Below are 25356 nucleotides of genomic sequence, written 5' to 3' on the forward strand. Positions count from 1 at the left end.
GGCTGGCACCTCAGTGCTCCTCTCAGTGGTGAAGGTGCTGCTTTTTCCACACTGGGGAACTGGAGGGAGGAGGGGTCCTTTCTCCTCCCTTATTCCCAGAATTCTGTGCCTCACACCAGGGAACAGAGCCAGGCTCCCTTTAAAAAAACAGTATTTATTGGATGGCCTTAAAAAGGCTCCTGGGGAGTGCTCAGGACCAGGAGAGCATCCTCCATGCCCAGCCCTGCCGGAGAGCTGAGCTGTGCCATGTGCTGGCCGGTACCTGTGCTTGGAGGGCAGCCCCCTCAGCTGGAGCGGGGAGCAGCAGCCCTGCCGCCTTTCCCAGGCTGCCTGCAGCCACCAGGGAGCCCTGAGAGCAGTGTCTTTGCACCAGCATTGTCCAGTATTTGCTGTGGCTCCTTTGAGCAATGCCTGCTGGCACCCACCTTTCACCTGGTGCTCAGATCCAAGGGAGCTGCAGCGGCTGAGCGGGTTCCCTGTGTGCTCCCCTGCCTGCGGGGAGGGATGTCCGCAGCACCCAGGCCTCAGATGGACAGGAGCGGCGCGCGCTGCTTGGCCACGCAGGGAGGCAGGTCCCAGCTCAGGCCTGTACCGTGGGGCAGGTGAGGAGAGGGCAGCAGGACACGGGTGAGCCAGTGCCTGTCGGCAGAGGAGGCCAAAACCAAGTGTTGGTGCTTCTCAGCTCTGCAGAGCCAAGCCAGGGCTGTGAGACATGGCCTTGAGCTGCAGTGCTGACTGAGCTCCTCAGCCACGACTCCCTGGGCAGTGGTGCTGGGTACACCAGAGCTTGCCAAGGGGCAGGGGTGAGGAGCCATAGGGCAGCTGATGCCCAGGTCCTCCACGCTTTGCACTGCCCAGAGCAGCACACAGCATGGGATGTTCACTGTCCTGTTCTGCCCAAGGAGAGCCCCAGTGTCCCAGCCCACCCACATGATGCTGAGCCCCCACCCTCCCAGGCAGGGACTTCCCTTATCTTTACCTTGGCACATCCACGCCCAGGAACACTTTCCAGTTATCCCAGCTGCCGTAACTGTAGGGGTTCCTGAAGAGCTGCAGGCCAAGCAGACACACATCAGGCCTGGCTGTGGCCTGGCCCCCCCCTGCTCTGCAGGCTGTGCTCACCTTGCCCTTCTTCTGCAGCCTCTGCCTCTCCTTCTTGTTGATGTGCCGCTCAATGCTGGTTTCGCCACGGGTGATGAGAGCAGCGTGCCACAGTGTCAGGGCACCCAAGGCCAACGCCACTGAGCTGGGGATGGCAAGGGACAGCAGGCTGCACACAAGCTTCCCCTCCCTGGTGCCACAGGGCTGAGGCTGCCTCCCTGCACCCACAACTGCATAGGTGGGTCAGCACATCTACGCCCCTGTGGGAGAGCCAAAATCCCTCCTCAGTGGCCCAAGGGCTGGCAGGGCAGGGACATTGGTGCAAGAGCTCCAGGGAGGCAGAGGGTGAGCAGTGTCACAGGGCAGGGGGCTGCACGCTGCTTCCCCCCACACTTTGCCCTGGGCCCCCTTACCTGCACAGGACCCAGACGTAGACCACGCTCTTGTGGAAAGCTCGCTGGCGGAAGGAGAAGGTGGGTGGTGGGGTCTGGTAGTACGTCTGAAAAAGGGGGAGAAAAAGAGAGAGGGGAGTTACCCAGATGGGCACTGGTCCACCCCTCCCTGACACAGAGCTCGGGCAGCTGGAACCAAACACAACAGCCAGGGGCATGGGGAGGCAGCCCGAGACAGCCATGAGACACATGAAAGCTGGCACACCAGTGAGAAGCAGTGGGCTGGAGGTACAGGGCAGGGACTGGTCAGGACACCACACCAGATGCTCAGGGTGAGATGTATGCACTGCTGCAGCTTCCCCAGGGCAGCAGGGCCTGAGCAGTGCATGCCAAGCAGCTGCCACCAGTCAAAGCCCGCGGGAGCTGGGTGCACAGGGAAGCAGAGCCCAAGCTGCTGGAGGCTGTGCCCATAGCAGAGCTGCCCGACCAGCCCCAGCTCTCTGACACACGAGGTAAGCACAGGGGCTGGTTCTGGCTGCAGGGTGCTCACTCAGAGCAGGGCCCCAAGCAGGACCCAGCCAGCAGGGCAGCTCTGCTCCATGCTGCTTGCAGCATCTGTGGGGCGGGGATGTCCCACCTGGTTGGCAGCCACCTGCAGTCTCTCCTTCTCAAGCAGTTTCATTCTCTAGGGGGTGGAAAACAGGACACCCGTTACGTGTCTCAGAGAAGGGGCCTTTCCCCTTCACCCTCCACAGGACCAGGGCAGCTGGGAGCCTCGCAGGAGGAAGGAGAGAGGAAGCAACGACACGGCCAGGCCTGGCCAGCCCTGTGCTGCAAGCTCAGCCCGGGCAGCCCCGGTGCATGGCAGGGTGAGGGCTGGGGGCTGCTGGCTCACCTCAATGGCTGCATAGGCATCCCGGAACATCTCCCAGCCACTGATGCTGCAGTAGATACAGCCCATGGTCATGAACAGGCAAAAGGAGAAGAAGTAGCGGTGGTTGTAGTGTCCCACACAGTTGTTCAGCCAGGCTGCCTCTGGCATTAAGGGTATGTAACAGTGACAGTACCTGGGTCCAAACCCACCCCAGGGACCAGGGTGGTTCTTCTGGGCCCAGCCTCCAGCATCCTTCCCTGTGCTGGCTGGCTCAGGAGATGTGCAGGACAGGGAGAGAAGGGGGAAGCAGGGTCGGCTCCCCCAGGAGAGTGCCATGGGTTAGTACTGCGGAAGGATACGGCAGTGGTGGTCCATCTTCAGCACACACCTGGGAGGGAGGAGAGCAGCACCAGTGTCAGCACAAGGTCTGTGTTTGGGAGGGGGCAGGCAGCCCCAGCCCTGCAGGCTGTGTGAGAGATGAGGCAAGAAGCCAGCAGAGCAGAGGGGAGCGGGCCCCCATCTCTCAGTGTGGCAGGGGGCAAGGAGAGGGGTCCCAGAGGCTGCCCTGAATGCTGTGTTCGGTCTTACCTGTTGCAGATGCTGCAGTGGTGGGTGCGAGCAGGCTTGGGAGCAATGCATTTCCTGCAGATGGAGACGCCGGTGAGGTCATCCTTGGCCTGTGCACAGATCAGAAGAGATTTGTGCACCCAAGCCCTGCAACTATCCCATTTTCCATGCTCCTCACCTCCCCTGTGACCCCCCCGCCACCGCCTCCCCCAGCCTGGCTGCTCTTGTCTGTATGCAGCCTGCAAGCACACCACCAGGCTGGTTTATCTGTTCCCAGTGATTGTCTGTAGCTGTGCCCAACCAGGAGAGGCTGCACTGCTGGCTCGTGTCTCACCTGCGGTGGGTGCCCGGGTGAGGTGGTGATGGCCATGTAGTAGTGGAAGACGATCATGATGAGGTTCCAGTGTCCGTAGGCGAGGTGCCAGCAGATCCAGGCAGGGGTGTAGGTCTGCAGGATGAGGGGCAGGAGGCAGATGTACACAATGGCCACGACGGAGCTCGTGAGCCCGATCACCAGTGCCACAAACACCTGTGTGAATGGGGCCTGTTGTCACCGCAGTGTGTAGTGTCTGTTCCCTGCTGCCACGGGGAGAGGCACGGGCAGGACGCAGCCACAGGAAACCAATTGGAACAACACACTGAGGTCCCGCTTCCTTCCTGCCTAAGGCACAGGCAGCCCTGAGGCTCAGTTGCCCCAGCACCACGCTGACCCCAGTCCCCAGAGCCGGGCGAGGGTACTCACCACGCCGAACCACCGGGTGACGTGGTCCACCAGCCAGTAGACGGGCTCGAAGAGGGAGTCGAGCACCACATCGCCATTGGTGAAGGAGTTGTAGAGCAGGGAGCGGAGGCAGAGGTGCCCGTAGCGCCAGAGCTGCTCGGCCTGCCGCACCAGCGTGCACCGCCGCCGCCGGCCCAGCCGCAGGCACCGGAGCAGGAGGCGCATCGCCGCCGCGAACACCCGCTGCCGGCTCCTCATCCCTGCCACAGCGCACCTGCGGGGACAGCTCAGCGTGAGCAGGCCCTGCTGCCCCTCCGGGATGTGCTGGTGGCAGGCACGCAGCGCAGCAGGGGCCTGTCCTTCACCCGGCACAAGGATGCAGAGCAGGGGGAGCCGAGCTCGGGCTCCTGGAGACTGCTGTGGCTGGGACAGCTCTGCTCTGTGCATGGAGCAGGGGGCACAGGCCCCTCGGTGTCTGGGCTCAGGTGCTCTCTGGTCTCATCTCGTGTTTCCCAGTGGGGTGGGGGCCGGGGGAGCGACACGGAGAGTCTGACTCAGAGGAAACCAGAGAAGGCACCAGAGCATCCATGATGCTGGGCCAGTTTCAGGGATGATCCCAGACCCAACCCTTCCCAACAGGTCAGGAATGGGGGAACCCGCACAAGATGTATGTGGAAAAGCTGGACCAATATTACTCTATCTCTCCTAGTCCCCCTCCTCATCCCCAAAAAGCAGGGCCTGTATGCTTGCTCATAACCTCTGGACCAACCTGCAGAGGCCACCCTGCCCCACTGAGAATCCCAGTGCCTTCTCCTTCCCCATCCACCTCAGATCATGTATCAGCAAAGGGCAGCCCCAGGCCAAGGCGATGCTGTGCAGAGCTCCCCTGCCTGCAGAGCCCCTCGTCCCACCCAAGAGCTGCACTGGGAATGAGGAGGAACCCGATCCAGCCCATAAGCAGGCAAAGTGATCCGCAGGGCCGGGGCCCCCAGGTCCCCGGGCAGGCACTGCCCATCAATATTAAGCAGCGAGGCTGCCCCAGGGTCCTGCCAAGGCACGTTCTGAGCCTGGGCCAAGTGTTCACCTCGGCACAGTGCCAGGCAGCGGTGCCACACCGCGGAGTGCTCCCAGCGGGGATCAGCTCCCTGTGCTGCCACATCCACTGCACAGGCCTCAGGGAGCAGCAGGACGGGTAAAGGCAGGAGCTGCAGCATCCCGAAGGGCTGTCCAAAGGAGCCAAGGGCTCCTCTCTGCCCTACCAGACACACGTGGGGCTGACCCAAGGCCGGGAGCAGCCGGACACAAGGACACCAGACCCAGCAGCCCACCCCAGGTCACAGGCACGGCTCCTGCCCAGGTTTCCTGGGCCCTGGTAAGGGAGGGGTGGGCTGTGCAAACCCCAGTGCCACCCCCTTCCCCATGCTTCCCCTTGCCTCTGGAACACACCAGGTGAAGAGCAACAGCTTCCTGCCGTGCCGCCTTCGGGGGGCACACGTCCCTGCGCTGTCAGCGCGGCAGCAATAAGTGTTGCGGCAGCAGCAGATCCCCCACACAGAGCAGCGCCCTGCCCCTCGCAGAGCCTCCCCCCTGCGGCAGCTGCTGAGCAGGGAGCCCGCAGGGGAGGAAGCCAGCGCCAGGGCCCCAGGGCAGGACCCGGCTCTGGCCCCGGGCACCTGCCTGCAGACAGCAGCACAGCCGCAGGGCTGAGGCCGGGGGCTCCAGCCCTCGGCCCTCCCCACATCCCAGTGGGGCACTGGGCAACCGCCAGCGCAGCCCAGACCGCAGGCGACAGCGCAGCCAGGGGTTGGACCTCCGGTTCGGCCCCACCGCACGCACTGCTCCTGCCGGAGCCACGCGGCCCAGCGGCACCCTCCTGTGGCGCCCAGCGCCCACAGCACAGAGGCAAAGCCGCTCTGTGGCACCCGACCCCATCACGCAGGCTGCCCGGACCAACGGCACACAGCCCTCAGCCCCGCTGCGCCCAGCCCCACAACGCCCAGCACCCCAGGGCGACAGATCGCACCCCGACTGCCCGCAGCACCCCGCGGTGCCCGCCCAGCCCCTGCGGGCCCAGGTGCCCTCCCGGCCCCACCGCACCGGAGCGGACCTGCCGCCCGCGCCCCGCCGCCCAACGCCTCCATGCCTGGCGCCCGCCGCTCCACGGCCCCACGGGCAGCGCCCGCCGACCCGAGCACTGCGCCTCAATACAACTCCCAGCGGGCAGCGCGCTCTCGGATAGCGAAGAACCAATAGCTGCGCCGCTTATAGCGCAGTGTTGACTCCGAGGACCAATAGGGCGAGGGTTTTCCCCGGAGCGCGAATATGGAGACTGCGGAGCGGTTCTGTGTCCCCGGTGAGCGCGGGGGGGCCGGGGTGCGGAGGGGGGGCCCTGGAGCTGCGGGGTGCCCGGGGCCCGGGGGACGGGTCCGGAGAGGCCGTGGGGAGGGGGTGCCCCGGGGCAGCGCTGCCGGGCCGGCCGGGAGCGGGCATGGGCGGTGCGGGGCCTGTGCCCCCGGCGCGGGAGGTGCCCTGGCAGCGTGAGCCGGTCCCGTAGGCGAGCGGCTGTGCAGCGCGGAGGAGGCCACGGCCGGCAGCGGGACCTACACCCGGCACGGAGTCATCTTCTCCTCGCTGGCTGGGTGCGTGGAGAGGACGAGCGAGGAGAGCGGGGTGAGCACGGAGCCGGCTGCTGGGCACGGAGGCTGCGCGGCCCCTTCCCGTTGGGCGATTTGGGCCGTGCTTGCCGTTGTGCCGTGCCCCAGGCCAACCCTTGTGTCTGCTGCCCTGCAGCTGCCCGTTGTGTCTGTGGTGAGAGACTGCGACCCCCAGCTCCTGCCCGACGTGGGGGTCGTGGTGACGTGCAAGGTAGGCTGACAGAGCGCCCTGTGGTGGCAAACGGCAGTCTGTTCACACATTGGGGTGAGGTGAGGAGCCCCTGAGCTCGTCAGAACCCCTTGCAGGACACCCAGCAGGGCAGAGGGAGCCTGCTGGCACCCTTGCGTCCCTTACTCTCAAAGGAGCCAGATATTGGCAGGGGAGGGCACCTCCTCAGTGGTGCCTGCCTGAGGTGGGCTGAAGGGAGGTTTTTCTTTGCTCTCCCTTCCAGAGCTCTTTGTATAGAGGGCAGTGCATGGGACAGCTTGGAGAAAGGGTGGCACTGACCAGACATTAGTTTGCTTATGGTGGGAGAGGGGCTGGGATCACAGCAGGTCTCTGCCTTATTCATGTGTCTTGAGTTGAGTAAGTATCGTCTTCCTCACTGGGCATCCCACCTCCACCACTTGTTTGGTCACAAGGAGGAGGAGGCTGAGTGAGACACGCGCTCCCCACATACAGGCCTGTCCTGCCTGCACCCTGCCCTTTCCCTGTTCCCCTGCTCTCCGGGGTGAGAGCAGGCTTTTGCTGGCACTGATTCCTCTTTTCCTCCTGGCAGGTTTGCAGCATTAACTCTCGCTTTGCCAAGGTGCACATCCTGTACATCGGCTCCACACCACTGAAATCCATCTTCCGGGGGACCATACGGTAGGGAGAGGGACGGTTCCTCATGGGATGTGGTCCAAGTGCCCCATCCTTAGGGAGGGGGAAGGCTTTTCTGGGCAGTGCAGCAGCTGCCCTGGGGGGATCTTTGCCCTGAGCACTGGGCAGGAATCCAAGGTGTCCTGGGAGCACCCAGGGAGGCCGGGGCAGCTCCTGCTGCAGGCTGCAGGGTTGCCTTCAGTCTCTGGCACTCAGATCCCTCTGTCTCCTTTTTCAGGAAAGAAGATATTCGAGCCACGGAGAAAGATAAGGTCAGTGAGGTGCTGCCTATGGCTGTGCTGCTGCAGCTGCCCCTCTTTCTGCTGGTGGGGGGCAGCTGTCCTGCTGCTGACAAGCACCTTGACACACTCTGCCATTCTGCCTGCTCTATCCCGTGCAGGTAGAAGTGTACAAGAGTTTCCGCCCTGGTGACATAGTCCTGGCCAAAGTCGTATCCTTTCCCCTCACTGCCAGGGACAGCAGCTTTGGAATCTCCTTTGGGGGCCTTTCCCTTAACCCATGTCCGACCAGATCTCGCTGGGGGACTCGCAGTCCAACTACCTGCTGACCACAGCAGAGAACGAGCTGGGCGTGGTGGCAGCTCGCAGCGATGCAGGTAGGGATCTGGCAGTGCTGCCTCCTGTCTGCCTTGCCTTTCCTCCTCCATTTCCATGTGGAGGAGCATAATTTCAGGAAGGGGAACCCCTGACATACGGTGTGCCAGGGATGCAGATGGTGCCCATCAGCTGGTGTGAGATGCAGTGCCCGCGGACACACACCAAGGAATTCCGTAAGGTGGCCCGTGTGCAGCCCGAGTTCCTGCAGACCTAGCAGCTGCGAGGGGACCTGCTGGATGAGGGGCTGCAGGGCCAGAGCAGCCCCCGGCCAGGGCGGGGCCCAGCCAGACCCTTGCTGGCAGAATCGATTTTCAACTTTCATATAATAAATATTTTTTGAGAGCTCTGTGCTGTGACCATGTACAGCTCAGAGGGGTGGCTGGGGCTGCACACAGGCTGCTCTGGCTCCCATAGGGGAGCTGCTATGGGGCAGCTTCCACAGTACCATGCCATAAAGGCGCACGTGTTCCCAGCCCAGTGGTGCTGCTGCAGTGATGTTAACAGCCCAGAGCTCTCGGCATTCACTTCACCAGGCTTCCACACACAGGAAGCAGCTCTCCTCCCTGCCCTACCCCGATAACCGGTGTGGGGTGGCTATGCTCAGCCCAGGGTGCTGTGTATCCTCCTGCCAGTTGCCTCTGGGTGTGCCCTAAAACCACAGCATGAGGGCTGGGAGTCACCCTCGGGCCGGATTGCGGAGCTGAGCTTGGCTCCCAACTGATGCCTCACACATACGTGGTGCTGGGCAGGGAGGGAGGGAGCCGCACCCAACCAGGCACAGCAATGCTCAGACACCCCGTTATTGCGCATTACTCCTTTATTGAAGTGGAACAAGACAGCTGTTAATGTTGAACAGTTACAGGCCCCCCCCCCCGCAGCCCCAGGCTCATGGCATGGGCAGAGGGGGAGGCCACAGCAACAGGGCCACGTACACGCAGGTGAGGTGGGGACAGTGATGTCTGCTTAACTAGCAGGATTGGGATGGCCTTCAGCTGGGGGAAGTATGTGGTGGGCACGAACCTCTGGGCGACAGGCTCCCTCGCCCTTGTCCAGAGGCAGTAAGTTAAAGCAGGGGCTGGCAGAGCCAGGTCCAGGGTCACAAGTACCACTTGCACCAAAACACAATCCCTTCAGCATCCACACATCCCAGTCACAAACCCACAAGGGGATGGGGTCCCCACCTTGGTTGCTGCCTGCACTGTGCTCACCCCACTGCTCCCAGGATGACTAAACCAAGCAACAGTAACCGAGTGACAAGAGCTGCTGGGAAGCAAAGCAGAGGAGCCTGGCACAGCAAGGGATCGCTCAGCACATCCCCCTGCAGACAGGGCCCGAGGGCTGTGATCTTGGCAAGGAGAGATGTGTGGTCGCTGCCTGGCAGAGCCAGTACTCCCTTTCACACAGCCCTCCACGCACAGCCCCTCACCCCAAGCTGTCTGCAGAGGGGAGCCTGGTCCCGAGGGAATAGGGCTAATCCTGGGGAGCTGCTCCAGTTCTGCAGCTCCAAGTTCCTACAGCTGTGGGGGGTGTGCACAGAAGGGAGGAGGGGGCGGGGGCCTCTACTACTTGCTAGCCTGCTGCCTCCTCTCACTTCTTGACCTTGCCCTGAGCAGCAACGGCCTCCATGGCCTTGCGCACTGTCTCCTCATCCCCCAGGAACTGCATGGGCTTGACAGGTTTCAGGTTCTTGTCCAGCTCGTAGACGATGGGGATGCCAGTGGGCAGGTTCAGCTCCATGATGGCCTCTTCCGACATACCTGCAAACACATACGTGCTGTTACTTGTGGCCCTGCCCACACCAGGGGAGACCCTCGTGATACCCCTGCAGGGCTGACATACCTTCCAGGTGCTTGACAATGCCACGAAGGCTGTTGCCATGGGCAGCAATAAGGACTCGCTTGCCCTCTTTGATCTGTGGGACGATTTCCTCATTCCAGAAAGGCAGAGCCCGGGCGATGGTGTCCTTCAAGCTCTCACATGTTGGCAGCTGGTCCTCTGTCAGGTCAGCATAGCGACGGTCCTGGGGAAAACAGCCACGCTCATGCAGCAGCCCAGCGCACCCAAACAGCGTGGGAAGGCAGTGGCAAGGCCTTTGTCCCTTCCCTAAGTTCTCCACCTGAGCACCTGCTAGACAGGCTTGGAAGCAAAGCAGCATGTTTGAGGCCTGAAGCTGCACTGAGGGCTGAGCCCCTCCCAGGGAAACCCACATGTTGCTTGCTCTGGGCAAAGACACCAGAATAAACTGCCATGCACAGGTCATGGGACTAATCATTAACAGAGATATCATCCCCTCCAGTTTGAATCTGTCTGTGCAATGCCCAGGGGTTCAACTCCCCTGGGAGGGAGCGAGACGAACAGCCCAAAGCCAACAAGCATCATGCACAACCCCCTGGCTGCTGCAACAGAGACAGAAGAGACCTTGTGGAGGAAGCCACATCACCCTGCAGGGGCCTAATGTGGCTTTTAAGAGACTCCCAGCAAGGTGGACTAAGAGCAGCGGGTCTTACCTTGGAGATGGTGCTGTAGAAGGGGTGATCGGACTGCATGGGAGGCGGAGGGATGTCGTACGAGCGCCTCCAGATCTTCACCTGTGCCTCACCGTGCTTCGCCGCCGTCTCAGCCTTGTTCAATCCCGTGAGAGCCCCGTAGTGCCTCTCATTGAGGCGCCAGGTTCGGATAACGGGTAACCACATCTGATCGATGGCATCCAGGACGGTCCAGAGGGTGCGGATGGCCCGTTTCTGCACCGAGGTGAAGCAGATGTCGAACTCATAGCCGGCATCTGGAGCAGGAAGGAGCGGGGGGGGGGGGGGGGGAGGGCGACACCAGGGAGGTGAGAGCCGGGCCTTACGCAACCAGCGAGGGGCCCAGCATGGCAGCCGCACCGCGCGGCTACCGGGCGGCGGTGGCAGGGGCGCGCACCGGTAACCGAGAGCCGCCCCCCGCCCCGTTACCTGATACTCTCCCCTCGGTACTGAAGTCCCGCCCCAGCGCCAGACAACACCCCCCGCCATCGGAGGACCCCAAACCCTCCTCACGAGGCCAGAGGCGGCCGCACACCCCCCCCGCCCCCCCCCCCCCCGCCAGGGCCCTTAATCCACACATCACCCCCCCCCCTTTCCCCGGTCACCGGTACCTCGGAGGGCCTCGCCGCCGCGCCGCGCCTCCTGCTGCCCGGCGGGGCTGAGATCGGCATCGTACCAGCCGCTGAAGCGGTTCTCCAGGTTCCACGCGCTCTCCCCGTGGCGGACGAGGACGAGGCGGTACGCGGCCATGGCGGAGCGGCGGCGAGGCGGCGGCGAGGGGCGGGCTGACCGGCGTGCGCGCGCTCTCGCTCGCTCTCTCCTCACGCCGCTGCAGCGCGCGACCGACGCAGCCGGCCCCGCCCCGCCCCTTCCCCGAGCGGCGCATGCGCGAAGCAGGCGGTCAGGGGGAAGCGCACGTAGCGCATGGCGCGGCCGCGAAGGGCGGTGCGACCTTCAGGGCGTGACGTCATCGCGCCAGAGTGCGTGCTCGGGAGCTGGCGGCGGCAGCTCCGGCGGGCCGCGGTGCTCGGTGCGGAGCGGTGCCCTGCCGGGGCGGCACCGGTGGGGCCTTCAGCCCTGCAGGGGCATCAGCCGGGCGCCCTTGCTGGCGGCCGCCCCGCGTTCTCACATCCGAGCCCAAACCAGCCCGACTGAGCCCCACTTTCCTGGCCCCCCGCCCCAGTGGGAGGTGCTGAGCGCTGAGGGCAGCCGTGTTGCCCTCATTCAAGATGGCGACGGGCGCCGGAAGCGGAAGGGGAGGTGTGCGTGGCCCGGCCGCACGTGGATCCCGGTGCAGCATGGCGCGGGGCGGGCGGCTCAGGTCGGGCGCTGCCGCCAAGCTGAAGCGGTGGCGGAAGGGCCACAGCAGCGACAGCAACCCCGAAACGCGCCGGCACCGCCTGGCCGCCCGCAGCCGCTTCTGCAGCCGGCCCGCGGGTGAGCGCAGGCGCCGGCCGGCTGGGGACCGGGGCCCGCCGGGGCGGCGGGAGTGCAGGGGCGCCTGGGGGTGCGGGACGAGCCTTTAAGTCCGTGGTTCCCCATATCTGGGGTTGGGGTAGGAGGGACCAGGGCTGATCCCCGAGCTACAGCCGCAGGAGGCGGAGGCAGCAGACCGGGGAGGGGAACCGAGCCCACGGCGTTAACGAGCGTGGCCTTGTTGCCTTCACCCCGACACCGGGCCATGGAGTGAAACGGGGCACGGCATGCAGCAGTGCCTGTCGTCCTGCCAGGGCCCGGTGAGGGTCCTGCCCGCAGTTCGGATATGTGCTGTCCTGGCAGTGTGACCCCCCCATGGCAGGAGCGGTTCCAAAATCACGTGTGTCTGCTGATGCAGAAATGTGTCTTGTGGCATGTGCTGGCCTCTTGCAGCTGGCTGCAAGCTGGTGTGTGGGACCCAGAAGGATGTGAGGTATGTGCTATGGCTGTTTGGTTGCCAGGGTGCCAGGTGGAAGAAGATGAACGGGGCAGAGTACAAGAGGCACCTCAGTGTTAAACCCTTGGCATGGCAGTGCATGTTTGTGAGGACATGATGCTCTCCTCCATTAATGAAGGTGGCTGGACTGTGCCCTGGCTTGTTTATATAGGAATGAGGAGCTCTCTCTAGTTATTGCGCTTTCTGCCATCAGGGGGAAGCAGCATCCATGTCCCGCACACTGGAGATGAGCTCCAGTCAAGTGGGTCTGGTTGATGGGGGTTTTGGGGTGAATGGTGGAACAAGGCAGCTTTGTGGTTCTGAATGCACCTTTTCCCCCTGGCAGAGAAGAGTAACCTGACAGTGGATGCGGTGAAGCTGCACAATGAGCTGCAGTCGGGGTCCCTGCGTTTGGAGAGGACAAGTGACAGCGCCCAGCTCCGTATGGAGGAGGATGGTGCTGCAGAAGCCGCAACAGAGAAGTCCTCCGGCACCTTCCTGAGTGGGCTGAGCGACTGCACCAATGCCACCTTCAGCAAGGTGCAGCGCTTCTGGGAATCCAACTCTGCTGCTCACAAAGAGGTATGGGCCGGAGCAGGGCTGGGGCAGGGGGGTCTGGTGGAGATGGCCCCCCAGGTGTGTGGCTGAGGGCACTGACCTGCTCTCCTTGCTGCTTGTAGATCTGCGCTGTGCTGGCAGCAGTGACAGAGGTGATCCGGTCGCGGGGGGGCAAGGAGACCGAGACGGAGTACTTTGCTGCACTGGTGAGTGGTGGCTGTGAGGAGGTGTGAGCAGAGCTGCTGTTGGACTAGGGGGGTTGGACTAGATGATCTTTTTAGGTCCCTTCCAACCCTTGGGATTCTGTGATTCTGTGCTGTTGGCAGCATGGGTGGGCTCTCAGTAGGGTTAGTGGAGGAAGGTGCTGTGCTCCTAGTTGAGGCCCTGAGTGTCCTCCAGCAGAGATGCTTTTGGGCTGCTCCTGGTTTTATGCCCCACTCCGCAAGGGCTGGGGAAAGGCTGGCCTGGTGTGAAGTCCAGCTCCCCCCTCACTCACCCATCCTCTGTTCCCAGATGACCACGCTGGAGGTGGTGGAGTCCCCTGAGTCAATGGCTGCTGTTGCCTACCTGCTTAACCTTGTCCTGAAGCGGTGAGTGGCTGACAGAGTGGCGAGAGCTGCCTGGCCCCAGCATGGCAGAGGGCCTTGCACAGTCCCTCCTCCCCAGGCTGGGGAAGGAACCCAGCAGGGGCTGGCTAGGGATGCAGTTCCCTGTGACTGCCACCAGCTGCCCCACTCCACCCCACTCATGTGCTCCCTTCTCCCGGCAGGGTCCCAAGCCCTGTGCTTATAAAAAAGTTCTCAGATGCCTCAAAGACCTTCATGGGTATCGTGTCCTCGCAGGCCTGCAGCAGTTCCACCTCTGCCCTCCGATGGGTGAGTAGCCAAACAGCAGCCAGCTGTGCCAGCTCTGCCCAGAGCTGGGGTTGAGGCTGCTGCTGTGGGGTGGTGCTGGTGCTTGGCTTGGAGCTATTACAATGACAAGAAGGGTCTCTGTGGCATGTTGCTGATGCCTCTGCTGCTTCCTTGTCACAGGTCCTCTCTTGCCTGGCCACACTGCTGCGGAAGCAGGACTTGGCAGCCTGGAGCTACCCTGTCACCCTCCAGGTCTATCATGGCTTGCTGAGCTTCTGTGTTCACACCAAGCCCAAAGTGAGTGCTCAGTGCCCCTGGCAAGGGGTGACACTGCCTTTGGGACTCCTTTCTGGGGCTGGCTGTGCCCCTGTGTTCCGTGGCTTCTACTCACATGGGCTCTCCTTCCCCAGGTGCGGAAAGCAGCGCAGTACGGCGTGTGCTCTGTTCTGAGGGGCAGTGAGTTTATGTTTGGGGACGCAGCTCCTGAGCATCACCCTGCGGCACCCTCCACCGCCAAGTTCTGCGTGCAGGAGATTGAGAAAGCTGGAGGTGTGGGGTGCTGGGGCAAGGGGTCTGCAGCTGAATGGGGGGGCTGTGGCTCTAGGAAAATAAGGACTTGAAGGGAAGAGAGATGGGTGCAGCACCCTAGGATTACTGGGGAGGGTATGAGATGTCTCTGGGACACCTAATATAATCTGGGGGGTCCCCAGCCGATTGTCTGTTGCTCTGCTCTTCCCAGAAGTTGGGGAGTGTTCACCACAGCTCTCTGCGTCATAGGCAGGGCTTTGCCATGTCGTGGTGCCACAGGCTCAGAGGTTGCTCTGCTCCCACAGGCACCAAGGAGGCGACCACCACACTGCATGTCCTTGCCCTGCTGCGGGACCTGCTGCCCTGCTTCCCTGCAGCCGTGGTGAAGACCTGCTGCGAGACCTTGCTCCGAGTCATGACCCTCAGCCATGTGGTGAGTGTCCCCACGACAGGGATGGCAAGGGGACAGCCCCTTTACCTCTCAGCTGCACCCTGGAAGGACTCAAACCTGCTTGGGTGCTGGCTGGGAGCCTGGAAATGCAGGATGCAAGACATGGAGGAGCCTGGGGTGAGTGGTACTTGCTGGTTTGGCTGCTGTGGAAGAGAGAGGCTGACAGGGTTTGAACTAGATGATATTAAGGTCTTTTCTAACCTTAACCCTATGAGGGAGCACAGTCACAGCAGTGTTGGGCAACCCAGAACAGAGCCTGCTTTGGGGTCGGGAGTGCAAAGCAGAGCTCCCCCCTTTCTGACACTGCGTCCTTTGCAGCTGGTGACGGCGTGTGCCATGCAAGCCTTCCACAGCCTCTTCAGTGCCCAGGCCAGCGTGGCCTGCCTGCCAGCCGAGCTCAATGCCCAGATCATCACTGTGAGTGAGGGCTGGCAGTGCGGGGAGGGATGGCCATGGCAGTGCTGTGGCACCCACCCACCCTCCCTCTGCTTCCCCAGGCCCTCTATGACTATGTGCCCAGCACGAGTGACCTGCAGCCGCTGCTGACCTGGCTGTGCGCCATGGAGCGGGCACACGTCAACCTGGGCAGGTGGGTGCAGGGCCATGGTGGGGCAGGGGAGAGGCAGCTGTTTGGTGTCTCACCTGCCCGGTCTCTCCTCTCCAGGCTGCAGAAGGACCTGTGCTGGGCTCACCTGCCCCGGCTCTTCTCTGCCGCCATGAACTGCTTCCTCTCCCCACACTCCCAGGTGGTGGCGGCAGCAGCGCGGACCCTGGAGGTACCACACACGGGTTCTCTGTTTGGCTGCTTTGGGCCTTGTGGGGGCTCTGCCCAGCGGTTTGGGGTTTTCTGGGGAGTGCTGTGCTCCTCTGTGCCTGCCAGGCTGGGGGATCTGTGGTCCACTGCTGCCCCATTTTCCCTGTTTGCCTTCACAGACCCTCCTGAGTGAGTGTGTTGCTCCACACATGGAGGACCTGGGCACTGTCTCTTCATCTGCTCCAGCCCCTGCTGCCTACCTGTGCAAGATGTTCAGGTGAGGAGTAGTGGCACGGGACAGGCTGACCCATGAGTCTTTCTGAGCTCTCAGTCACCCTGCCTGGTCTCTGATGGGGGCTGGCAAGCATGGTGGGCACCCTGATCATGCAGGGTCAGTCTCTGCCAGCATGATCATCTTCTCTCTCCTCAGATCAGTAGAGGAAGGCCTGACATATCGCTTTCATGCAGCATGGGATGAGGTGCTGCGGGTGCTGGAGGTCTTCTTTGAGACATGTGGGAAGCAGTGCCACCCCATCATGAAGAAGGTGAGGCAGGCTGGGGGGTCACAGACTCACCCATGGAGGCAGGGTGGGTGGCCGTGTTGTCCTCTCCAGCTGTGGAGCAGGGTCATCCCAGTGCCCACTGTGCAGCTCTGGGGCTCAGCACCAGGACAAGCAGGGCAGCTGGCATCCCTGGGCAGGCATAATGAGAAACACATGCCAGAGCTGCCTCTGTGGCTCATCTGTGACCGTCCTGCCCTGTCCCCACAGTGTCTCCAGTCTCTGTGTGACTTACGTCTCTCCCCACACTTCCCCTACACTGCCGAAGTAGACCAGGCAGTGGGGGCTGCCGTGAGTACCATGGGCCCTGAGGTGGTGCTGGAAGCTGTGCCCCTGGACATCGATGGCAAGGAGTAAGTACAGCGATTTTGCTGTAATGTAATCATGAGGCAGCAATTTTGCAGCCTGTTGTTACGTTCCCATTCAGTCCCCATGCAGTGCTGGAGGTGTTTGGCTGTGCCGAGCCTACCTGTGCCCAGCTTTGGGGCTGGGTAGAGGTGCTGTATGCTCAGGCACTCATGCCAGCAGTGCCCTGAACTCTGCTGACCTGTCCTTCCCTCCCCAGGTTGACGCTGGATTTCCCTCGCAGCTGGCTCCTGCCAGTGCTGCGGGACTATGTGCAGGGTGCACGGCTCAGCTTCTTCACCAGCTACTTCTTGCCCTTGGCAGCTGCACTGAAAAGCAGAGGTGAGACGGGTGGCATAGTGGGGGTCCCAGCGAGTGCAGTCCTGCAGCCCCAGGGTTCTCCATGGGACTTCCCTTCCATACCCTGAGATGGACTGGGGCTTTGCCACTTCTGCTGCTCTACCCATCTCCCCTTTCTCTTCTGCAGCCCTGGAGTTTACCCAGGCTGGGAAGAGCATGGAGGCAAAGATCTACGACACGCTGCAGTGGCAGGTAACAAGAAACACCCAGGAGCCCTGCCGTGGTGCACCCCTGATGCCAAGCTTGGGGGTGGGTGACTTGGGTAGAGGGTGCCATTCTCCCATCTTTTCCCTTGCCTTCCAGGTCTGGACCCTGCTGCCTGGCTTCTGCACCCACCCCATGGATGTGCTGGAGGCCTTCAAGGGTCTGGCCCGCACCCTGGGCATGGCCATCAGCGAGCGCCCGGACCTCCGCCCCACTGTGTGCCAGGCCTTGCGCACCCTCATCCACAAAGGCTGCGGGACAGGTCAGGGGAGACAGACCCTCGTGGTGGGTCCTTGTCCCCTGTGGTGACCTGGAGAGGGGAGATGCTGATCCTCCCCCATCATCCTCTCTCTAGATGTGGAGCGGGCAGAAGTTGGTCGCTTTGCCAAAAATTTCCTGCCCATCCTGTTCAACGTGTACAGCCAGCCCGAAGAGTCTGAGGGCAGCAACGCTCAGCGCCGCTCCGTGCTGGACACTGTCCGTGCTTACCTGACCATCACCGACCCCCAGGTGAGGGGGCAGCAGGGCAGGCTGTGCTGGCTCGGGCCAGCATCTCCCACCCAGTCACAGTCTGATGGGGCTACGGTGGGTACCTGACTGGAGAGGACAAAGAGAAGCTGAGCAGAGAGCAGCCCGTTCTGCCCTCATGGGGAGGGAGCCCTTCCCAGCCAGAAGTTCTTTACTGTGAGAGTGGTGAGGCACTGGAAGAGGCTGCTTAGGAAGGTGTGAATGCTCTATCCTGGACAGTGTTCAAGGACAGGTTGGATGCAGCCTGGTCTAGCGGGAAGTGTCCCTGCCCATGGCAGGGGGTTGGAGCTAGATGATCTTAAGATCTTTCCCAACCCAAACCACTGATTCTGTGATTCCGACTCCTGCAGCCATATCCGGTGCATCATGCATGAGCCCTTTGTGAATTTGTTCAAGTCCTTTTTTTGACCCGCTGGTGCTTCTGGTCTCCAGAAAGTCCTGTGGCAAGGCATTTGGATTGCAAACTCTTGTAAAGCACTCCCTTTGGCTAATTCTGATCCTCTTCTGTGTGCCTGCCCTGCAGATGGTGTCTGGGTTCCTGCAGAAAGCCAGCCTGAAGCTGACCAGTCCTGAGAGTTCCGAGTTTGCCAGGTAACACCCAGGTGCTGGTGCTGATGGTAAAGCTGCCTGGTGAGCAGCATTAGGGCACTTGTGCTGTCCTGTGTGGGATCTGCCACTCCTGTGCATCCCATGAGACCTGCAGCCAGAGTCCCACCTTGGTCAGGCAGTGTCAGTGGTGCTGCAGTTACCCACCTGTGTGTCCTCCTCTATTGCAGACTCTCCATCCTGGACCTGGTGGTAGCAATGGCACCCTATGCTGATGAGCAGTCCCTGGACTCCCTGTACCGCACCATCCAGCCTTCCCTCCAGGTAAGTCAGCCCCAGGGGGTGCAGTGGGGCATTTTCAGCTTGCTGCCAGCTTGGACCCACACTCTGCAGGGCTGAGCAGGTGCTATAAGGGACAGGTCTCTGCTGGGTGGCCTGGGGTGCTGTGGGTACCCAGACACCATGGTGAGGGGCTGCTGTAACATGTTGGCTATCCCTGCAGAGCAAGGAGCGCAGCGTGCAGAAGAAGGCGTACCGTGTGCTGGAGGAGGTGTGTGCTGCTCCCCACGCTCCCTGCCAGGCCTTCGTCCGCTCCCACCTGCAGGAGCTGCAGGCAGCGCTGCTGGACTCGCTCAAGAGTGCGGCGTCCCCGGCCAAGAGGGTGAGAGCAGGGGCTGCAGTGGTGGAGCTCAGCTCAGAGGGGATGGGGCTGCTGGGTGTGTGTCCCTGCGGGTACCAGCGCTGGGCTGTTTCCTTCCCCAGCCCCGGCTGAAGTGCCTGTTGCACATTGTGAAGCAGCTGTCTGCAGAGCACGAGCCCTTCATCACAGCCCTGGTCCCAGAGGTGAGGTGGTCCCTGTGTTCTGCCTGTTGGTTGTAGCCACAGGAGTGGCAGTCGTGATGTGATGTGCCTGTGTGTCTCCAGGTCATCCTGTGCACCAAGGAGGTGTCAGTGGGGGCACGTAAGAATGCCTTTGTGCTGCTCGTGGAGATGGGGCATGCCTTCATCCGCTTCGGGCCCACCCCCCAAGGTGAGCTCCTGCTCTGCTTGCTCAGCCGCATGGCTGGGGGGGATCAGACCCACTGAATTTCAGCCCAGCTCCCTGCTGAAACAGGCCAGGGATGCTGCTGGTTGTGGGGTGAACAAGGGTCTGAGTCATTCTTCTCTTGCAGAGGGCTTGGAGCGGTTCCTGCTCCTGGTGTATGTGGGGCTCACAGGCTCAGTCACCATGATCAGCTGCACAGTGCTGGCGCTGACCCGCTTGTTCTTCGAGTTCAAAGGTGAGCAGGAGCCAGAGGGCTGGGGGACAGCACAGGGGTGAGGCAGAGCCCTCCAGCAAAGGGCTGGAGGTGCTGGGATGAGGCTGGCTATGGCTGATCCCTGCTGTGGTTGCAGATCACCTGGAGCTGAGTGTGGTGGAGCAGCTCCTGCAGAACATCTGCCTGCTGTTGGCCTCCCGTACGCGGGACGTGGTGAAGGCAGCCCTGGGCTTCCTCAAGGTCACACTGCTGCTGGTGGACACCAAGCTGCTGGCCAAGCATGCCCAGGGAATGGTGAGATCCCATGTGGGGCGCCCCAAGAAGGGTGGTGGGGCAGAGCTGCATCTGCCTTGGGTAGCCAGGGGCATCTCCAGCTGCACCTTGATCTCTGGGGCTGAGACAGCAAAGGGGAGGTTCCTCTGCTAATGCTGGTATGGACCTGCCAGAGAACCTCCATGAACCAGCCGGCCAGGCAGGGAGACCTCCCTGTGCCCTGCCTGGGTTAGACATACCCTGCTGCCTCCTTCCCCATGCAAGGTGGCCATGCAGGGGAAGGGTGGGAGGCTGGGTGCCCAGGGCTTTGGTCATGAGGGTCTCTGTGCTGGCAGCTGGAGGCCGTGGGGAACCTTTCCGACGACATGAGACGCCACTTCCGAATGAAGCTGCGGAACCTCCTCACCAAGTTCATCCGCAAGTTTGGGTGAGCCGGGGCTTCCTGGGACAGCAGGGGAGCAACCTGGGAAGTGGTGCGGGAGAAGGTGGGCACTGACTGCTCTCTGTGCACTCCTCAGCTTCGAGCTGGTGAAGGGGCTGCTGCCGGCTGAGTTCCATAAGGTTCTGGTGAACCTCCGCAAGGCAGAAGCCCGGAACCGCAAGCAGCGTGCACTGAGGCGGGCGGCTGCAAGTGCAGATGAAGAGGAGGCACCACCAGCACAGCCCAGAGGAGAGAGGTGAATATGAACATGGGGTGAAGGAGGAGCAGCCTCCACAGAGGACTTTGTGCTGGATCTGCTCAGCTGGTACCTCTAGGGATGCTGGAGACATCTCCAGGGCTGCTGTGTGTTGTGGAGCAGGCTGGGGTCTGCAACCCTGGGCTTGCTCTGTTTCCATCGTCCTTCCTGTCTTTTGACCAGCATGGAGGAGATCCTGGCAGACTCGGAGGACGAGGAGGAGGAGCTAGAGGAAGGGAAGCGGAGCAAAGAGGGAAGGAAGCAAGCACGGCAGAAGGGCCAGGCCTGGCTGAAGGAAGGGGAAGAGGATGAGCCCCTCAACTTCCTGGATCCCAATGTGTCCCAGCGGGTGCTGGGTGAGGATTGGAGCTTAGGATGTGGCTGGGGTGGGGTGGATGGTGGGGACTGCTGGGGTGCACAGAGGCAATGGGGATATGATTGCCCTGGGAGTGGGTCCTTCCCCAGGCTCTGACCCATCTTTCTGTGAGCAGCCACCAAGCCAGGCCTCAAGCGGGCCAGAGGAGTGAGCCACGACTTCAGAGTGTCTGAGGACGGACGCCTGATCATCCATGATGAGGAGGAGGAGATGGACGATGAAGCCAAAGGTACTGCCTGGGCTGGCAAGGGGCATGCTAGGTTTGCTGTGGTACTCCAGGTGGTTTTTTTCCTGCCATCTCTATGTGTGTGGAAGTGGCAGGAGTTGGTATGGTCCTATGTCACACCCAGTGGCTCTCCTCCGGGCCACTGCCACCCAGGGAGGCACCTCCATCAGCAGCAGGGTGCAGGAGGGGACATGGCCACCAAATGCTGGTTTGGCAGGAGCACCCTGCTCCTGCAGCCTGCTCTAGGGACTGGCACAGCACTGGGGCTGTCCTGCACCCGCATCCTGCATTGACCCTCTTGTCCTGTACTGTAGGAACAGATGAGGAGATGGCAGATGTGCTGCAAGACGTGGGTCTGCGCAGTGTGAGTATGGGGCTTGAGCTCTTGAGGAGATGTTGGGGAGCTTGGCTGTGGCAAACCCTTGCATGTGCCATGGAAGCTGCAGCTCTGCCCAGGGCCAGTGGGGACACTGGGCAAGCATCAGCTGCCTGGAGGGGTGCGGGAAGCTGGCTGGGGACAGGGACATGCACAAGCAGCCTGGAAGGTCTCTGGGCCCCCATGGGAGGTCAGGGGTCCATGGGAGGGCAGAACTGTGAGGGCAAATGAGCTGCAGGGTCCTGCTGCTTCTTCTGCAGAAGAAAAGCCAGAAGCGTTGGTTCAGAGAGGAGCCAGATGATGAGGAACCTGAGGCCGGGTCCTACCCTCAGTACAAAGGTAAGTACAAAGCCTGTGCCTTGTCTGGGTCTCCCAGGGGCCAGAACCTCATCCGCATCGTGCTGGGCTGCTCCAGGACAGCTGGAGCAGAGATCTTTGCTGTGGGAAATGGCTGCCCTTCTCTGCTGTCCTCACACAAGAACTGGAGACAAAACCAGGAACAGCTCCCCCAGCCTGGGACTGGGAAGGGGAAGCCCTGGGACCCCCTTCCAACACGCATTCCCTGTTTTCCAGCTGGAGGCTCTGGGATCCACCGGCAGCTGAACAAGGAGCCAGCCTTCGGTGCAGAGTACAGATCCAAAGTGAGAGATGCTGGGGACTACAGGGTTGGGGAGGGAAGGAGGATTTGCCGGGGCAGGAAGCACTGTTAGTTTGCTGGGGACCTAAGGCTGGAGGGGATCTCTGCTGCAAGAGGAGCTGCCAAACACTCAGTGCCTGTGAATGTTTCCAGCCCCTCTTGGAGTCCCTGTCCCGCCCTTGCCGTGGCCAGTTTCTGTTCACTGCTCAAAGCAGGTGCCTGTAGCATCATGTGTGTGGGAAATTGGCTTCCAGAGCCATGTGCTCACCTGCACCCCGCTACAGCATAGTCTTTGGGACGGCTGGGTGGCAGGGTTGCACCAGAATGGGTCACATGCATCTTGCCTCATGCTGCATCTTCTCCCATATCACTGTCTGCCACAGAAAGGTAAAGGTGACGTGAAGAAGAAGGGACAGCTCGACCCCTATGCCTACATCCCCCTCAACAGATCTAAACTCAACAGAAGGTGAGGCTAGCAGGAAAGACACGGTCAGGAATGAGGCCAAAACCTGGGTTTGATCCTGCTTTCTGTTGTTATGGGGGGTATTTTTGTGGATCTGGGAGCTCCCTGCCAGCCTCCGCACAGCTCCTTGTGGGGCTTGGAGCAGCGCTGTGCATTAGGTGTGCCCAGTGCCTGCACTAACCCAGCCTCTCGCCCCTTCCTCCCTCCAGGAAGCGTGCGAAGATGCAGGGCCAGTTCAAGGGCCTGATGAAGGGAGCACAGCGTGGAGCCAAGGCCGGCCGCCGGAACCATCTGAGGGCCCAGCGCTCCTGAGGAGCCTCCGGTGCTCAGCCTGCACTACCCTAGGATGGACAATGCCCTGTGGCCTCTGGGCACCGGAGGATGGGGGCTTCCTGAGCGGAGCAGTGGGGACTCCTCTGCGGAAGGTGGCCTGCTTCTGAGGCTGCCTGGGAAGCCAGCCCGGTTGTGTTACGAGCTCATGGCCCAGGCCCTGCCCTCCTGTGCCTGGAGGAAGGTGTGTTTGTGTTCGTGTGAGGGCAAGTGATGTGTAACAGACTCTGTATTGATAAATACGCACTGTTCCTACCCAGCCCAGATTCCTACTCTCCTCTTGAAAGCTGCGCATACTTTGCACATCTGTGCTCTGCTGCTGCCCCAGTGCAGCAGGGCTGGAGCCCTCTCCCCTGCGTGGGGCTTGCCTGGGAGCTGCCAGGGACAACGCTGTGGCAGAGTGAGGCAGTGCTTGTGTCCCATGCACCCCTGGCACACATGCAGTTGGGTTGAGTTGCGGAGTTGTCCAAATGAGAAAGCTAGAGATGGCGAAGTCCTTTGCTTACAACCACCTTTCTTATACAAACTCCCTCTTGGCAGGATTTTCTGCCCTGCACCAGGGGCCAGCGGATCTGTGCCATGGGGGGAGTGCCTGCTATTTGGCTCCCACTGGTTTCTGTCTTGTCTCAGCTTTTCCTGTTAGCCATGCCTGGTTGTGGGGCAGGAACAGCTCACTGTAAAGTTCTTCAAGTTGGCTGGAAAACTGCTACTGTAAACCTCTGTGTCGTGCCCTTTACCTTACCTGTGAGAGCTGGGAGAAGCCCTTTCATCTGTTCTGACCACCTCCTGCCAGGCAGACCTGAGCAGTGCAAATAATCCTGAACCTTTTTAGGTCCAGGTTGGCCTGAGCATCTGGTTTTGCCCAAATACTACTGCAATGAGCCCAAAAGGTGGTGTTTGGCCAAAGTATGCTGGAGAGAATGGAGCAGGAAAGGTAGTGGATATGGGTCCTATTGCTCACACTGCAAAGAACATGTATTTGTGAATGTAGCTGGCTTTCCCCTCTGTGTTAAAAAGCCTTAAGTCTTTTGTTGTTTGTTACTGTGGTAGCTTACATGCTGGAATTGCAACGCTTCTCAGTCTCCTAATAAGCTAAAGGGATTGTGCTTGTTCAGCCTCTTACTACAGGCTTCTTCCTGAAAGCTGTAGAGCCGGTTTTGTGGCTCTCTTACGAGCTTTCTGTTTTTTTTTCCAAGAGCCTTTTAAAAGCTTTGAGGTGGAGGAGGAGCTCTTGTACTGGTATTGGTCCTGCCTTGGCAGGAGCACTGTCCCTTTCCTGCCTCCCTACCTGAGGCTCTCACCGGGACCCTTAACGCTGTGGCCATGTTGAGGTGCTGCTGCTCTAGTCCTGCCCACAGCGTGGCCTGCGGGACAGGCATCTCCAGCAGCACCATGTTCAGTCAGCAGGAGCTGCATCCATCTTCCTCTGCTGCCTGCAGCCTTGGCATGATGCCCTCCCTCTGCTGAGAGCAGGATGGAGGGAGACAGGCAGCAGTCACCTTTGAGGCCCCAGCACCTGTAACATGTGGCTCCAGGCCCACCAGCGCTATCTGTCTTCCTGCTTTCTCTGCTTTCCTTGGAGACAGGGCTTGGAATGCTGCAGCTGATTCATTTAAAAGCTGCAGATTAATCGCTGTATCGTTCTTCATTTGCATGTTGTTGCATGCCTGTGTGCAACGGAAGAGTTTCATTAGCACAGAGGATGGTGTTCGCTTGAGCTGGTGGCCAGAGCACAGATTCTTCTGCAGCAACAGCTTGTTAATCAGCTAATTAACAATGTAATGCAATAGGAACCCTTGGAAAGGAGACATCATCCTGCCCAGGAGGCTGACTGCAAGTCAAGCCTGCTCCCCACTGGCAGCTGCCTGTGGCAGGGGGCAGAGCTACATCTGTGGGGACTCTGCTGTGGGGCAGGGTGAGCGGTGATGTGGGTCCTGCCTCCTGCAGATGCCAGCCACAAATAGTTAGCAGTTACCCACAGAGGAGCACAGGAAGAGGACATGGAGCGATGCTTGGCTTTTGCTGCTTACGCTGGGAGGTGACTGGGGGTTATTTCTTCACTCAGCATGCTGCTAAGCCATGCACCTCCTTCCCGCAGGCTGTAGCGGGTGTTGAGTGCACTACTGTTCAGTTATCTTGGGCAGGAAATGGTCACTAAGTGCTCTTTCCCATACAGGTACCACTTGCCAAAGTGGGTATCTGGCAGGACCAACCGGCTGCACCTGGCACTGGCTGGGTGGCCCCTGGAATATCGGGGACAGCTGCAAATGGCCACCCTGAGCCTTAGGGCTTAAGAGCAGGAGGAGAAGGAAAACATCATCCTTTCTTTACCCGGGCTGTGTCCACTGTGGCGTGCCCCTGGAAGGGAGAGGCATGGCCCATGGGGCTATGCCCATACAGCATCCATGGGACCATTGCCTAGTTGGAGCACCTTGCAGTGCCTTTGGGGCTCCGCAGAGGAAGTCAGTCAAAGACATGCCAGGTTCCCCTCAGCACGCTCATCTACAGTTTCACTGTGTTCTAAAGGGTTTCCTATCTTGTCTTGGTGGCCACCTGGACACTGTGCGAGGCAAGTGTGCAGGGCCCCAGGGACCCTGGCTGGCGCAAGGCGGGCGCTTCCACCCATGAAGAGAAAACAAGGAAATAAACCTGCGTTACGGGTGTCTCTGCTCCTCCGGTTTCTCTGTGACGGTGAGTGAAGATCATTGACACGGACGGAGATGGGAGCGGGGGCTCGCGGTGTAACTCATGTTTCCTGGGGCGCTCTGGTTTCTGCGGGCTCAGGCCGCCCTTGCTGCATCGGTTTCGTGCGAGCTGCACTTTTGA

At 61.1% G+C, this 25356-nt stretch overlaps 4 protein-coding genes across 10 annotated transcripts; 2 read left to right on the plus strand and 2 right to left on the minus strand.

Moving 5' to 3' along the window:
• Window positions 1-420: 420 nt before the first annotated feature.
• On the minus strand, window positions 421-5844 carry ZDHHC16 (zinc finger DHHC-type palmitoyltransferase 16). 7 transcript variants are annotated; one of them, XM_065672052.1, is made up of 11 exons: window positions 5753-5814; window positions 3677-3929; window positions 3269-3463; window positions 2956-3044; window positions 2727-2755; window positions 2389-2522; window positions 2131-2178; window positions 1515-1600; window positions 1123-1246; window positions 980-1050; window positions 421-639 (listed from the first exon to the last, which is right to left on the minus strand). In XM_065672052.1, the coding sequence occupies exons 1-11, from the start codon at window positions 5794-5796 to the stop codon at window positions 525-527; spliced, it is 1188 nt and encodes a 395-aa protein (XP_065528124.1). In that variant the 5' UTR covers window positions 5797-5814; the 3' UTR covers window positions 421-524. The 7 variants fall into 7 exon arrangements, with proteins under 7 accessions (XP_065528124.1, XP_065528122.1, XP_065528123.1 ...); XM_065672050.1 differs by having other exon boundaries at window positions 980-1246; window positions 5763-5844; XM_065672051.1 differs by having other exon boundaries at window positions 980-1246; window positions 5799-5836.
• A 73-nt stretch (window positions 5845-5917) lies between these two features.
• On the plus strand, window positions 5918-8130 carry EXOSC1 (exosome component 1). The gene is made up of 8 exons (XM_065672058.1): window positions 5918-6008; window positions 6210-6325; window positions 6446-6520; window positions 7089-7177; window positions 7410-7443; window positions 7572-7622; window positions 7703-7787; window positions 7896-8130. Exons 1-8 carry the CDS (start codon window positions 5978-5980, stop codon window positions 8000-8002), a joined length of 588 nt encoding a protein of 195 aa, XP_065528130.1. The 5' UTR covers window positions 5918-5977; the 3' UTR covers window positions 8003-8130.
• A 457-nt stretch (window positions 8131-8587) lies between these two features.
• PGAM1 (phosphoglycerate mutase 1) lies at window positions 8588-11189 on the minus strand. The gene is made up of 4 exons (XM_065672059.1): window positions 10925-11189; window positions 10296-10570; window positions 9628-9808; window positions 8588-9545 (listed from the first exon to the last, which is right to left on the minus strand). The coding sequence occupies exons 1-4, from the start codon at window positions 11061-11063 to the stop codon at window positions 9376-9378; spliced, it is 765 nt and encodes a 254-aa protein (XP_065528131.1). The 5' UTR covers window positions 11064-11189; the 3' UTR covers window positions 8588-9375.
• A 104-nt stretch (window positions 11190-11293) lies between these two features.
• On the plus strand, window positions 11294-22789 carry RRP12 (ribosomal RNA processing 12 homolog). Its single transcript, XM_065672043.1, has 34 exons — window positions 11294-11750; window positions 12572-12807; window positions 12906-12989; window positions 13297-13373; window positions 13553-13658; window positions 13818-13934; window positions 14048-14186; window positions 14471-14598; window positions 14935-15033; window positions 15114-15205; window positions 15281-15392; window positions 15550-15647; window positions 15801-15915; window positions 16141-16283; window positions 16496-16617; window positions 16763-16827; window positions 16939-17101; window positions 17195-17349; window positions 17891-17958; window positions 18144-18237; window positions 18416-18574; window positions 18676-18756; window positions 18838-18943; window positions 19086-19193; window positions 19309-19466; window positions 19781-19872; window positions 19964-20122; window positions 20306-20478; window positions 20614-20727; window positions 21039-21088; window positions 21361-21439; window positions 21674-21741; window positions 22121-22203; window positions 22410-22789. Exons 1-34 carry the CDS (start codon window positions 11543-11545, stop codon window positions 22510-22512), a joined length of 3954 nt encoding a protein of 1317 aa, XP_065528115.1. The 5' UTR covers window positions 11294-11542; the 3' UTR covers window positions 22513-22789.
• The last annotated feature ends 2567 nt before the right edge of the window (window positions 22790-25356 follow it).

The sequence above is a fragment of the Lathamus discolor genome, chromosome 3 (genome assembly GCF_037157495.1).
Source record: "Lathamus discolor isolate bLatDis1 chromosome 3, bLatDis1.hap1, whole genome shotgun sequence".
Classification (NCBI taxonomy): domain Eukaryota; kingdom Metazoa; phylum Chordata; class Aves; order Psittaciformes; family Psittacidae; genus Lathamus; species Lathamus discolor.

What these genes read in the sequence shown, in the direction of transcription:
- ZDHHC16 (XM_065672048.1), bottom strand. Translation starts at nt 5,796, where the DNA reads ATGGAGGCGTTGGGCGGCGGGGCGCGGGCGGCAGGTCCGCTCCG. An exon ending in CGGGCGGCAGGTCCGCTCCG is followed by an intron (nt 3,930 to 5,752) that starts GTGCGGTGGGGC and finishes CTGTCCCCGCAG; the next exon opens with GTGCGCTGTGGCAGGGATGA. An exon ending in GAAGATGGACCACCACTGCC is followed by an intron (nt 2,523 to 2,726) that starts GTATCCTTCCGC and finishes TGCCAGAGGCAG; the next exon opens with CCTGGCTGAACAACTGTGTG.
- EXOSC1 (XM_065672058.1), top strand. Translation starts at nt 5,978, where the DNA reads ATGGAGACTGCGGAGCGGTTCTGTGTCCCCG. An exon ending in GGACGAGCGAGGAGAGCGGG is followed by an intron (nt 6,326 to 6,445) that starts GTGAGCACGGAG and finishes GCTGCCCTGCAG; the next exon opens with CTGCCCGTTGTGTCTGTGGT. An exon ending in GGGTCGTGGTGACGTGCAAG is followed by an intron (nt 6,521 to 7,088) that starts GTAGGCTGACAG and finishes TCCTCCTGGCAG; the next exon opens with GTTTGCAGCATTAACTCTCG.
- PGAM1 (XM_065672059.1), bottom strand. Translation starts at nt 11,063, where the DNA reads ATGGCCGCGTACCGCCTCGTCCTCGTCCGCCACGGGGAGAGCGCGTGG. An exon ending in TCTACAGCACCATCTCCAAG is followed by an intron (nt 9,809 to 10,295) that starts GTAAGACCCGCT and finishes TGTTTTCCCCAG; the next exon opens with GACCGTCGCTATGCTGACCT. An exon ending in CATTGTCAAGCACCTGGAAG is followed by an intron (nt 9,546 to 9,627) that starts GTATGTCAGCCC and finishes ATGTGTTTGCAG; the next exon opens with GTATGTCGGAAGAGGCCATC.
- RRP12 (XM_065672043.1), top strand. Translation starts at nt 11,543, where the DNA reads ATGGCGACGGGCGCCGGAAGCGGAAGGGGAGGTGTGCGTGGCCCGGCC. An exon ending in TACCTGTGCAAGATGTTCAG is followed by an intron (nt 15,648 to 15,800) that starts GTGAGGAGTAGT and finishes CTCTCTCCTCAG; the next exon opens with ATCAGTAGAGGAAGGCCTGA. An exon ending in AGCTGCACTGAAAAGCAGAG is followed by an intron (nt 16,618 to 16,762) that starts GTGAGACGGGTG and finishes TCTCTTCTGCAG; the next exon opens with CCCTGGAGTTTACCCAGGCT.